The 12,194-nt window shown below is 35.8% G+C and overlaps 1 protein-coding gene across 2 annotated transcripts; it reads right to left on the reverse strand.

Annotated features, from left to right (window-relative positions):
* Positions 1-679: 679 nt before the first annotated feature.
* On the reverse strand, positions 680-11,370 carry LOC120632692 (serine protease snake-like). 2 transcript variants are annotated; one of them, XM_039902661.1, is made up of 11 exons: positions 11,214-11,370; positions 9,175-9,233; positions 9,041-9,082; positions 7,589-7,718; positions 7,013-7,075; positions 4,693-4,746; positions 4,380-4,417; positions 3,295-3,474; positions 2,032-2,257; positions 1,170-1,333; positions 680-886 (listed from the first exon to the last, which is right to left on the reverse strand). In XM_039902661.1, the coding sequence occupies exons 1-11, from the start codon at positions 11,251-11,253 to the stop codon at positions 701-703; spliced, it is 1,182 nt and encodes a 393-aa protein (XP_039758595.1). In that variant the 5' UTR covers positions 11,254-11,370; the 3' UTR covers positions 680-700. The 2 variants fall into 2 exon arrangements, with proteins under 2 accessions (XP_039758595.1, XP_039758596.1); XM_039902662.1 differs by lacking the exon at positions 4,693-4,746 and having other exon boundaries at positions 4,380-4,471.
* Positions 11,371-12,194: the final 824 nt, after the last annotated feature.

Raw genomic sequence — 12,194 nt, forward strand, 5'->3', positions numbered from 1 at the left:
TAGGTAAATCCTACAGACGAAATCCCAGGTATGAATACTCTGGAATAATATCCCGAAACGTCGCACTAAAGATCGCCACGCCTTAACAACAACTTAGAATCAGAATAAAGCTTTTTTAAGATTCCATTAAAAATTAAAAATTGAAGTAGAAGTAAAAAATTAATGGAATACTAGAAACAGAACACAACAGAAACTTGGTGTATTTTGTTCGATTGTAATAATGAGGCTGTGTAGTGATTCATGATAAAGAAGAAGATGATAGCCTCGTGAGAATCTGCCAGAATCTGTCCAATACCGAGTAAAGAACTACAACGAGTTCCATCGCTGGCAAGAGCCTATAACTTTTCGGACGAATGTGCGATTCGACCCGACCCTCGTAGCAATAAAATATCATGAGCAAACCTGCATTCCTCAGAGCTCTCCATAATGTTTTCAAAATCGTTGAAACAAACTGCAATCGGCTAGAGTGGTGAAATCCCGGCTAAACCCTGATTGTGAGAGGAAACCCGTGCCATGGGTTGACTAGTATGATTTAGAATGCACCTCAATACGAAACCCTCAATGTGTGATTCCTACTGTAGCTTAAGTCTTAAATCACTAAATAGTATCATTTTTTTTCAAGTTAGGGTTTTAATGTTGTAAGTGCTACAAGGGTAGTTCAAAAAACAAAAGGTAATAAATCATTTTTTATTTGAATTTATCAGCTTTCAGGCCAAACAATGCCCTCAATCCAATCAACGAAGCTGGAGACCCTGGTGTAGACGCCGGGCAGGTTGGGCCGAGCACACCCGATTCCAAACGAAGTGACTCCGATCACAAAATGCATTGACCCCTCTGGTGAAGGTGGCAGAGATATTTTCACTTGCAACGGCCCTCCAGAATCTCCCTTCATAAAAAAAATATTATACTTATACAACTGTGCAAATGAAAACATAAATATTGCTGCATAGGCTTTAGAGGAGACTTCTGCTGATCAGCAGGGATTGACTGAAATATAAATTGCAGATAAATTGCAGATACCAAAAAACTTTGATAAGTGTGGGGGATTTTTCACAACTAGTTTGCCCCTGTTGGCAAATGATGTTTCAGTCTAAGTAGCGGACTAACCTATAAGAGGTGTGGGGTACTGATGAAAGATGACCTAAGCCTCCCTCCAGACAAACGCATACCTGACAAGCATCGACTCCTCCAGCTAATTTCCCTGCGCATATTTGATGTTCCTGTATTCCGCACCACTGCCGGTTGCAGGACTGCCTCAGCAAATCATCGCAAAGCTCTGAATCGATGATGTCTACAACGGCCGCTTGAAGTATTGGTGACGTTAGTCTTGTTGCTGTTTAAAAGACAAAGCAATAGGATTACAAAAACATCAGACATGCGGTCGCTCGTAAAATAATGTCAAAACCAAAGCAGTCAGTCAGACAATTGTTAAAACATATTTATTACAGCGAGGTTATTATACAATTGATGAATTTCTTAATGACAAGGTTGTTTGGAAGCATCCATCCATCATCCAAGATCCATTATCATTCATCATCAAGAAGTGCCATCTACGGGCTTATCTGAATAAAAGGATATTTGACTTTGACTATGACCTCGTCCATGATAGTGCTCCGTTCAAGCGTCCCAATATTTGGAATGAAATCAGCTGATGGCACTCGTGAGACTTTAATCAGCTCTTCAGTGAAAGGTTCCAGAACACAATTCCAATCAGTCGTAGTCCAGAATGACTACGCATTTATCACTTCAAGTTGTTTCGAATAGATGTTACTTCTCTCAGAGCAGACTGACGCAGTCGCGATAGGCGCCTGCTTTTATATCTCCTATCGTAGGTCTAAGACCTTCTGTACGAAAATCGTACACAAAATAAATGATCTAGAAACGTATCGAATTATGACTATTCTCGGAATTACTTTGTTGTTTTGTGGGTATTAGATATATACACTTTAAATACCAACACGTTACGTTGTCACGCGCGATTATTTAGTTTCTTTATGTTTCTAGTGATAAGGTTATTTGTGAGTAGCTTACCCGTCTCAATGACTCCCCATCCGGTCAAAGTAGCTGAATTCCCATGCATTAATAGTAAATTATTATAATTGTTCCACAGACATGCAGGTTGTACGTTGCTCGAGAACCACACTTCTTCCGCTAATTCTATGATAGCTATATCGAAGTATTTCTTGGGTGCTTTGTATTGAGGGTGCACAATAATTCTTAGGATCTTTGCATCAACTGGATTGATACCATTAGCATACTACAAGAAGGACATAATATTTTTTATAACTTTTATTAGTGTTTTTACCTACACCCACTACTACACACCAAAAGTAGATCGAAACTGCAACGTTGCCTACTAGATGACGCTACAGTCGCTATAAGACTGATGTGAAAGGCATATACTAATTTTCGGCAGCGCCGGTAGGAGAGCCGTAGCTTAATTGGTGAAAGCGCTCAGGCCGAGATCGCCAGAGAGTCGAAGGTTCAAATCCTGTAGGTTCCGAAAATTTTTATATGCATTTTAAATTTAAATTTATAAAAAAGGACATAATAATATACAAGGTGCCTTTTTTTCGTCATACAAAGAGTGAACCATTAGATCTGAGAGCTTAGTGTTAGACTATCTATCTACTTACGTACTGGGAAACATGATAAGATAAATCTGTCCTCTGTTTCCCAGTATTGCCACAAGATGGCACTCTTTCCATTTCATATAAATTAAAGTTAACACGCGGCTGAATAAGCAAACGTGGGTAGAAATTTTTCTCTATTTCCCCCATTGTCATCTGCAGGGCTAGCATAGGCAGGAGATAAAAATTACATTCCCCGATTTTATACCCTGACAGGGGATATAATTAACGTGTCCACCTGCTAAAGTACTGGAACATGCAATAGGACAAGTTACCCCCGTTTATTATTACACATATATTATTTGGATATTATTTCCCCCTGTGCGCCAATGGTCGGAGAATTGATCAAGCTGTAGGAGAAGATACATGTTTATCCTTTCCCCGGGAAGATAATTTTAGAGTAGGCTTTTTATACCTCTTACAATGTTCGTTATGTTTTTTATATAGCCCGGACTGGAGATTTTTTAAATTTGATATCATCTGCCCACTTAGTGTAATACCCTGTATGCACGCCACTGTTTGCCATCTATTGTCACTAGATGGTGCTCTTTAAATTCTATATAAATTTAACTGTTAAGGGATTGTGAAAGTTAACTTTTAAGGGATTGTGAACGTCTCACGTTAGTCACCCAGATCAATGATGCATTTGAAATAAATAACTTACCGTATCTATAATATTTTTGTCCCCCAGTCTAACGATTTCTGGATCAACGCTTACAATGTTGCTATCACGAAGTGTAGCTTTTGAGCAGTGTGCCGCAGTCAGCAGGAACTTGGCGCTTATCAGACTGGCTCCACACTTGAATATCCACGTCCCTACTACAGCTCTCCATCCAAGGGCGCCCTTAACAAATTACAGTTGTTTATGTTCTTCTCCGTCGCACTACAGGCAAGGGTCTAATTACAGAAGGAGAAGGGTTTTTAGGCCGTAGTCTACCAAGCTGGCCAAGTGCGGATTGGTAGACGGATTGGTAGTGCGGACTCGCCGTTGAGAAAATTAAGCAGAACTCTCCGGCTTGCAGGGTTTCTCATGATGTTTTCCTTCACCGTTTAGAGCAAGAGATGTTTAAATTGCTTTAATTCAAACAACTTCGAAAAGATTAAACCTCGAGCTCGATCTCCACGAAAGGAAAGCCGATGTTTAAACAACAAGGCTATCACCACTTCTTTAAATTAATTAATATGTTTATTCTTATAAAGATCCCCAGAAAAAATATTTTAATTAATATCCTAACCATAAATTTAAATAAAAAATCAAGCATTTTTCTTATATTATCATATACGAATGTAAGTTCGTTTCACACTTTAAAGCCTACTTACCTTTACATCAAAATGCATAGATGTATAGACATTTAGAAAAAAGAACTTTTCCCGAGAGTTGGAAAAATAACTTTTAGAAAATAGCAACCCGAATCGATTGAAAAAATGTATATCATTAGCATTTCAAGCTAGTAAGGATATAAACACTGATTTTCTTAACCGTTAATGCTATAGTGTCTATCCACAGATCCAAGGAACTTTCAAGTCATTTATTACAGTGTATGGATTCCCATCTAACGTAGTCTTTGCATTTTCATTGGCAGTGCTTATATCCTCTTTGATGAGCAATAGAATTGTAATATATACTGTATTTAAAAAGGTATGTATGGTTTATTAATAAGGAAATAATTCGTGCCACCAACTCGTTCCACCAGTAGCAAGAGAAAGAATTGTCATTGTAGTTTGCGAATAGATACTTTGAATGTTTACCATATGAGGGAACTCTCCCGGCAAAGCGTTCCTGCCGCCTATGGCAAAGTGAGGAATATTGGGCCCTTTCTGCGTCAGCCTGTACGCCAAGCCTGTGAAAAAATCTTCTCTTAGATGACATAATATATAAAAGTAATTATGAATGAATGAATACACTTTTATTGTACACCAAAGAAAAAAAGTAGTTACAAAGATATAAATACATATAAAGAGAGTACAATTTGGTGGCCTTATCGCTACATAGCGATTTCTTCCAGACAACCAATGGCGTAAAAGGAAAAAACATAGAAAAGAGGTAGGTGGTTCCTGCCGCCTATGGCAAAGTGAGGAATATTGGGCCCTTTCTGCGTCAGCCTGTACGCCAAGCCTGTGAAAAAATCTTCTCTTAGATGACATAATATGGCAAAAAATCATAAGTCGTAAAGTGTCGCACCAAGAATACAGCAATCATCGTTTTGATCACTCTATCGTCATCAGAATTTAATTTTATATCGAAAATGATATCAGAATACACTATGAACATCATTGGAAATTTGGAAATTATGAAATTATAAATTCCCAAATTGTCCCTGCCTGGACTCGAACCCAGGACATCCAGCTTTAAACAACAGCGCTCACCACTGCACCTGAAGGTAGTCATTTTTCATTTGACTGTATCTTACTGTTTTATCACAATGGAGTGTTTTTCCAAATCCCGCATAAATGGATGTGACGTATCTAATAATAATGAATATATTCGAATTTAGTATTTAGTTTTGACAGCCATTTGGCGTAGTGGACAGCGGCCTTGGTTTCTGTTAAAGGCCGTGGGTTCGATTCCTACAACTGGAAAATGTTTGTGTTATGAACATGAATATTTTTCAGTGTCTGGGTTTTTATCTTCATATTATAAGTATTTATGTGTATTATATTCATAAAAATATTCATAAGCTATCTTAGTACCCATAACACAAGCTACGCTTACTTTGGGGCTAGATGGCGATGTGTGTATTGTCGTAGTATATTTATTTATTTGTTTAAAGTAGCGGATTCAATAAGCTTTTACATACAGATAGGCTATCTCTTAGATAGCATCTTATCTCTTAGATAGGACTCTTCTTGGTCCCACGGGAAAAGAAATCAATATCGATGAAGTTACTAGCGGTAAGTAGATTATCAACGTCAGATAAATAAATAATGTTGTTATTGCGTTTACACATCAATAATAAACAACAGTGACGGCTGTAATCCCCTCTAGCGATGTCGAAATTGCCATAAAGAAGTATCGACATCGATTTCTTTAGGAAAAAATTATATACCTAATTACCTACGCCTTGATTTCTCTATCGTTCAACAGCACCTTAAAACTATTTGTTCTACAGTTAAATAAAAAAAAAACAAAATTTTATTTCATGTAGGACTAATATAAGCGCTTGTGAAACGTCAAGTCTTGTTTCTTTGAAATTACTCTTTAACCAATTCGGAACGCAGATTCTACTGAGAAGAAGCCGGCATGAAACACAGCAGTTGCACTTTTCCAACATCAACTATTTACATTTTACAATTTAATATTTTAATTCTTCTACCTTATTAGAGATCAAAACGAAGCCGGATGCTTCAAAGCAACCTCAAGTCATTAAGAAATTCATTAATTGTATAGTAACTTCGCTGTAATAAATGTGTTTTAATACATTATTTAAACTTTTGCATTGGTAGGCAAAATTACATTAGGAATCATATTATAAAAGCGTATACTCAATCCCACAAATGACTTCTGTACCTTTCGCAGACGATAAGCAGATGTCACTAATTTATGACCATTTCTTGTAAGCCGACTGTTTATATCCACTTTTTGTATAAACTGTTTATATAAACTACTAGTTGATATCTTGGAGATGTCTTTTAAAAAGTTCAAAGTTTGTATTAAACGTAACCTTATAGAAAAGTCCTATTATAGTATTAAGGACTACGTCAACTATAAAAATGCTTGGGTGCAAACTATTACTCTAACCAGGTTGCTTCTTTAATAGTTTTAAAAGGCAGTGTGAGATGGTGATAACAAAAAAAAACAACCGGCTACGTTGTACGTATGATTTGTTGTGGGCTTCTTCTTAGACCAGGACGCGTTTGGAACCCTCGTAGCTTTAGTTCTAACTTGACGAGTTTAGTTATCGCCTTCAACTCAATTCTATGTCATATTTTACATGTAAAGAACGCATCAAAAGTGCCATCTATGTGCCTATTTGAATAAAAAAATATTTGACTTTTGACTGTAACTTACAGTTAAATAAAAAAATATATTTATATCTACTATATGAACATCGTCACATCGATATTTTTTGCAACAATTCTTATCCCGTCTCGTCAAATTAGGTAACCATTAGGAAAACAGAAATAAAATGTATTTTTTTTGGAATGCGCTTATAAAAAAGCCTGTATTTTCTCAACCGACATCTAAGAAAAGGTGGTTATTTACACCGCTTGTACATTTATATAAGTTTAAAATAATTTCAACCTTATGGAAATGCCCTGACGGGATTCATGTTCATATGCTAACTACTCAATAATGTCAACAGTATTGTGTGCTGTAATGAATGTAACATGAAAGCAATAAATATATAATTGAATAGAATTGAATATTCTTTACTACTTACATTTATTGTTCCTCAAAGTTTGATCTTCTCTATTTTTTCTTTCCCAGATATATTCTAAACATTCTGTAACAAATAGCAGTAAGATAGTTTACCGAGATTTTCTTCTTTTCATAAATGTTTGATGTAAATTGTGATTTATATATAAAAGTTATTATTTATAAATATAAAAAAGAAGTATTCAAAAAAGAAGTAATCATCATCATATCAACCCATTAACGGTCCTCTACGGGGCTAAGGTGTCCTCTCACAACGAGAAGGGGTAAGGGGGCGTAGTCCGCCACATTGCGCCTCAAGCGGCAAGCGGAAAGGAGAAAAAAACCCTGATTTTGGAACATCTTCATCGGTGCCCTGCTCTTATTGGTCTTAGCGTATTGATATATAGCCTAAAGCTTTCCTTGATAAATGAGCTATCTAACACTGAAAGAATTTTTCAAAGCGGACCAGTAGTTCCTGAGATCATCGCGGTCAATTCTTCAGCTAAATATATTAGTATAAGATTTTTGTTAATCAGTATGGGTGGAAAGAATTGCAGTAGAGTGGAGAGTCTAAGCGAGACTAGTTGTTGGTGATGCTCACTTGTTTCGCTGATTCTGCGGCCCGGTGCTCTGAAATCAGGCCTCGGCGGTTCGTAAAGGCTACATGGATTGTCACTGCTCTCAGTGGTCGGCTCCTCTGTTGTATGCGTAGCCCCTAGCCCACTTTTACTCTGAAAATAAAATCAAACATCTTCAGCGTTTTCATTGGAATCAATCTTTTAATAGCCCAAGCGAGCCCAAGCGAGCGAGTGGAAAGGGCTCCGGTTTCGCTTTGGGGGTGCGGAGTTCGAATCCTAGCACGCACCGTTAACTTTTTTTAAGCTATGTGCGTTTAAGCAAATAACTCACGATGTTTTCCTTAACCGACTTGAAGGGCGCGTGAAGTCTACAAATATTTCCTTCTCATTCTGAGAGGAATTCCGTACCATACAGTGGGCCACTAATAATCATAATAATAATAAATAATAAAAAATACTTTATTTCGTTTCTTACATTGTAAATGATACATGTTGTGAAGACCTCCCAGTAAGCATCAAAATACCTGTGTCAGGAGGCCTTACTCTTCCATAGCAAAACAAGATAAAATAAAAATAAAACGATTGAGTAGTGTGTCTTGGTGTGTATGGTGTGTTATGTTTGTGTGTGTGCGCGCGCATGTGTGTGTTTGTGTGTGAGTGTGTGTACATGTTATTAAGTGCGTCTATATCCATTACATTTTAAATAGAAATAAACTGAAGAAGCGCTTCAGTTTCTTCATAGGTTAGTGTCTTCAGCCAGGCTGTCAATGTTTTGTTACATTCAAAAAACTTTTTTTGGTATATAGCAAATTCTTTGTTTATTTTATTGTAAAGCGTGGTGGCTTGCGTGATGTATTGTCGACGAGCAAAAGCAGTCCTTATTCTATGACTGAGTAAAACATTGCATATTCTTCTATTCCCACTTAGTCGACTAGTATCAAACTTTGTTGTTTCATGCATTTTCAAAATAGAGTTTAAGATATACAATTTTCTGACAGTTAATAGGTCACAAAGCTTATAAAGATTATCAGCGGAGAAATGATAACGCTTAAAATACATGGTTTTAAGTAAGGCACGTTGGGCCCTTTCTACATTTCAAAACTTTACTTTAGTAGCACCACCCCCAACGGGGATGCAATAGGTTATAATAGATTGAGCTAAAGCAAGGTAAATTGTCTTAAGTATGTTAGTTGAAGCAACGTGCCTTAATTTCTTAAAAATCCAAATAAGTTTTCTAATACGCGTACTTAATAAATCAATATGAGTATGCGATGAGAGTCGCTGATCTAAAACTATACCTAAGTATTTAGTTTTTTCCACTTTTTGGATAACCGAACAACTGCAATCGCAACCGTATTTATGAATTTTCATAAATACGGTTGCGATCGCAGTCCTGGGACCCCCCACTTTTAACAACACGGTGCTAATCACTGCACCAGCGAAGCCTACAAAAAATTTTGCCTTGGGGTACTTACTTTGGGTGTTACTTCCTCTGACCAAACCCATGGTTGATCTAACTGGAAAAAACATGAAAACGTTTCTATTTTTAATTTTGAAATACATAAGAATGTAACATACATATATATTGTAAAAAAAATTGATTTCCTACCCGTTTTATTCCTGACGTTACATTTAACTGTAATTCAGCTTCTATGTGTATGTTAGTTACTGAAAATAAACAAAAAATATATATTTAACTCTCTATGTTCACAGTATAAAATAACATAAAACTATTTATTAACACTTAAAATGCTGATTATTAATTTTAAACTTTTTGAATAACTAGATATTTAAGTATCGTACATCCCTAATAGATTTAAAAAAAAAAAGCTAGATTCTTAAGATACACAATAGTAGATTGTACAAACAACAATTTTATACCAGACATTTAGATATTATTTCACGGCCGATTGCCGCCGTTTGTAGTGACTCTGCTTTCTGAGCCCAAGGCCGTGGGTTCGATTCCCACTACTGGAAAATGTTTGTGCAATGAACATGAAAGTTTTTCAGTGACAGGGTGTTTATATGTATTTTCTAAGTATTTATGTAATATCGAATAATTCATAAAGATATTCATCAGGCGTCTTAGTGTCCATAACACAAGCTACGCTTACTTTGGGGCTAGATGGCGATGTGTGTATTGTCGTAGTATATATTATTTTTTTTATTATTTATTATTTATTATGGTCGAAGATAAAATGGGATATAATATGAAAGATTTATAAAGTTTGCTTTTTTTTCATCCGTTGCACTTTTTTCAGATTACTTTCAATTTGATTTAAAGCTTTGTGCATACTAGTACTGGCACCATTATCTAGGTAAACTAAACTATTAAAAATCAGCTTTTGCCCGCGGCTTTGTACGCGGTTTTTTGGTTTTTCATGGTTTTTATAAAACCTGTGGGAACTGTAAATTTTCCCTGGATAAAAAGCAGCCTATGTGTTAATCCAGGTTCATCAATCTATCTCCAATCCAAAATTCGATCAAATTGGTTCAGTAGTTATTCCGTGAAAGAGTAACAAACACCCATCCATCCATCCATACAAACTTTTGCATTTATAATATCAGTAGAATTTAAAAAAATCCCCGCTTTTCAATAAAGTGTACATTATTCTACTAGTCAAGGAATTCATTTGGTACCTATATTGAGGGTGTTGTAAAAAAATATGTAATCGAAAATGTGTCGGAGGTTAAAAAATAGTGCTATCTTTTCCACTCCTTACATAGTGAAAAGTACAGAACTACTGAACTGACAATTTCGTTTACTTTAGAGATTTGCGTACACTGAACTTAGCATTAATTTTAAATATTTAGAGGGTTTATTATAATGCAATCAATGGTGCATATATCATGCTACTGGCACTCCAGGAATTCCGTAATAAAAATAATTTTCTAGTTTTAGGTAAACTAGAGTTTGATAAAAAAGGCAAACTAGATTTGAATTTGATGAGAAAAAAGTAGAACGAAACTAATTTGGTAATTATATATAATTTTTATACAAATATAAATTATATATATGTATCTATACTTGTAATAAAACTGTAACTGAAACGGTCTGTCCGGGCATCACGTGATAACTACTGAACGGATTTAAATAAAATTTGATATGGTGGTAGCTGATATTCCGGGTCAATATACAGGATACTTTATTCCCGATAAACAATAAGTTTCCTCCGGGAAATCCGGGAAACGGGGAATTTTAGTTCATAGCTCCGTTACATTCGAGCCGATTTTAATAATTCTTTTTTTATTTCAAAGTGTGTACTATCAAACACGTATTGTCTAATTTAAATGAAGATCTGATGAATGTTGACGGAGATAAAGGGCATAACTCTTCACAAATAACAGGAAGTCTCAAGGCATATGGGACAACGATCGAATGCATGCGTACCATCCTACTAATATTATAAATGCGAAAGTTTGTGAGGATGGATATGTGGATGGATGTATATATGTACGTATCAACTAAAATAATGACAACTTATTAACTCAGTATACCACGTAAAATAATAGAAGGTACATAGCTAGCCACGATGATTATGATGTTAGCATTAGATCTATTGTAGCTTCTAGATTGACTAGTACGCGGACAAAGTCGCGAGGGTACGCTAGTAATTAATATAATAATGAAGTATAACTCTACATTACCTATTATAAAATATATTGCACAAATCCTTTTATGCCACATCTTTGATTCCTGTGCACACTAATACGAACACATCATTATAAAAAACCGGATAATTATTGCGAAAGCCGGTTTTAATTGAACTTTATTAAAACCTTCAGATGACATGTCATATATCGGTCGAGCTGTGGACGAGACTATTAACAACTTTGCATACACTGACTGTTTTCTGTTCAAAAAACTGATCCACGCTGGGCGTTTTTATAAACGTTCATAATCTTAATTTCTAATATGTAAGGTAACTATGAAGTATTTACTTCTCAATTTCGATTCCAGGATCAGGCCAATTTTTTTCTTAGTGATAGATGGCTAACCAAGCAGATGGCATATTTGATGGCAAATGGGAAACCATCGCCTATAACACAAGGCAACACTAAGCAGGCCATGCAAGGAACTCGTCCTGCAATATGCGCCGTCTAAATTATCAAGATACCGAAAATATAATTCGGTTGTTAATGTAAATTTACAAAATTTATGTCATATTTTTTGAATATTAATCGACCATCACTCACTCACACACACACACACAAACTCACACACTCAAACACACGCATACACTTATACACATAATAACCTGTGGCTATATGCAAAAATCGCTATTATCTTCTACTATGCTGAAATAAATCCCAGGATGATGATGGTGATTTGAGCGGTTCAAAACGAGCGTCTAAACAGTGAGTCTGTATGAGGCATTTAAAAAACCAGTTCCGCATACATTATGTGACGTCATTATGTAGTGTCTTACGTTTTCTTGAGATGGGAACTCCCGAAGCAGAAAACTACCTCACTTGAATAATCACATATTCAATAAATCATTATTTATTTACGCGAATGTCGTAAGAATAGCTATTAATATCTAATCATTTTAATTATTGACTAACTGTGCCCGGCGGTTTCTCTCGCGCTAACTTGAATCACTTACTCGAATATTACAGTAGTGTAAA

The sequence above is a fragment of the Pararge aegeria genome, chromosome 20 (assembly GCF_905163445.1).
Source record: "Pararge aegeria chromosome 20, ilParAegt1.1, whole genome shotgun sequence".
NCBI classification, from domain to species: domain Eukaryota; kingdom Metazoa; phylum Arthropoda; class Insecta; order Lepidoptera; family Nymphalidae; genus Pararge; species Pararge aegeria.

What these genes read in the sequence shown, in the direction of transcription:
- LOC120632692 (XM_039902662.1), bottom strand. Translation starts at nt 11,253, where the DNA reads ATGTGGCATAAAAGGATTTGTGCAATATATTTTATAATAG. An exon ending in ACAAAAATATTATAGATACG is followed by an intron (nt 2,258 to 3,294) that starts GTAAGTTATTTA and finishes TCCTTCTTGTAG; the next exon opens with TATGCTAATGGTATCAATCC. An exon ending in ATGGGGAGTCATTGAGACGG is followed by an intron (nt 1,334 to 2,031) that starts GTAAGCTACTCA and finishes TCTTTTAAACAG; the next exon opens with CAACAAGACTAACGTCACCA.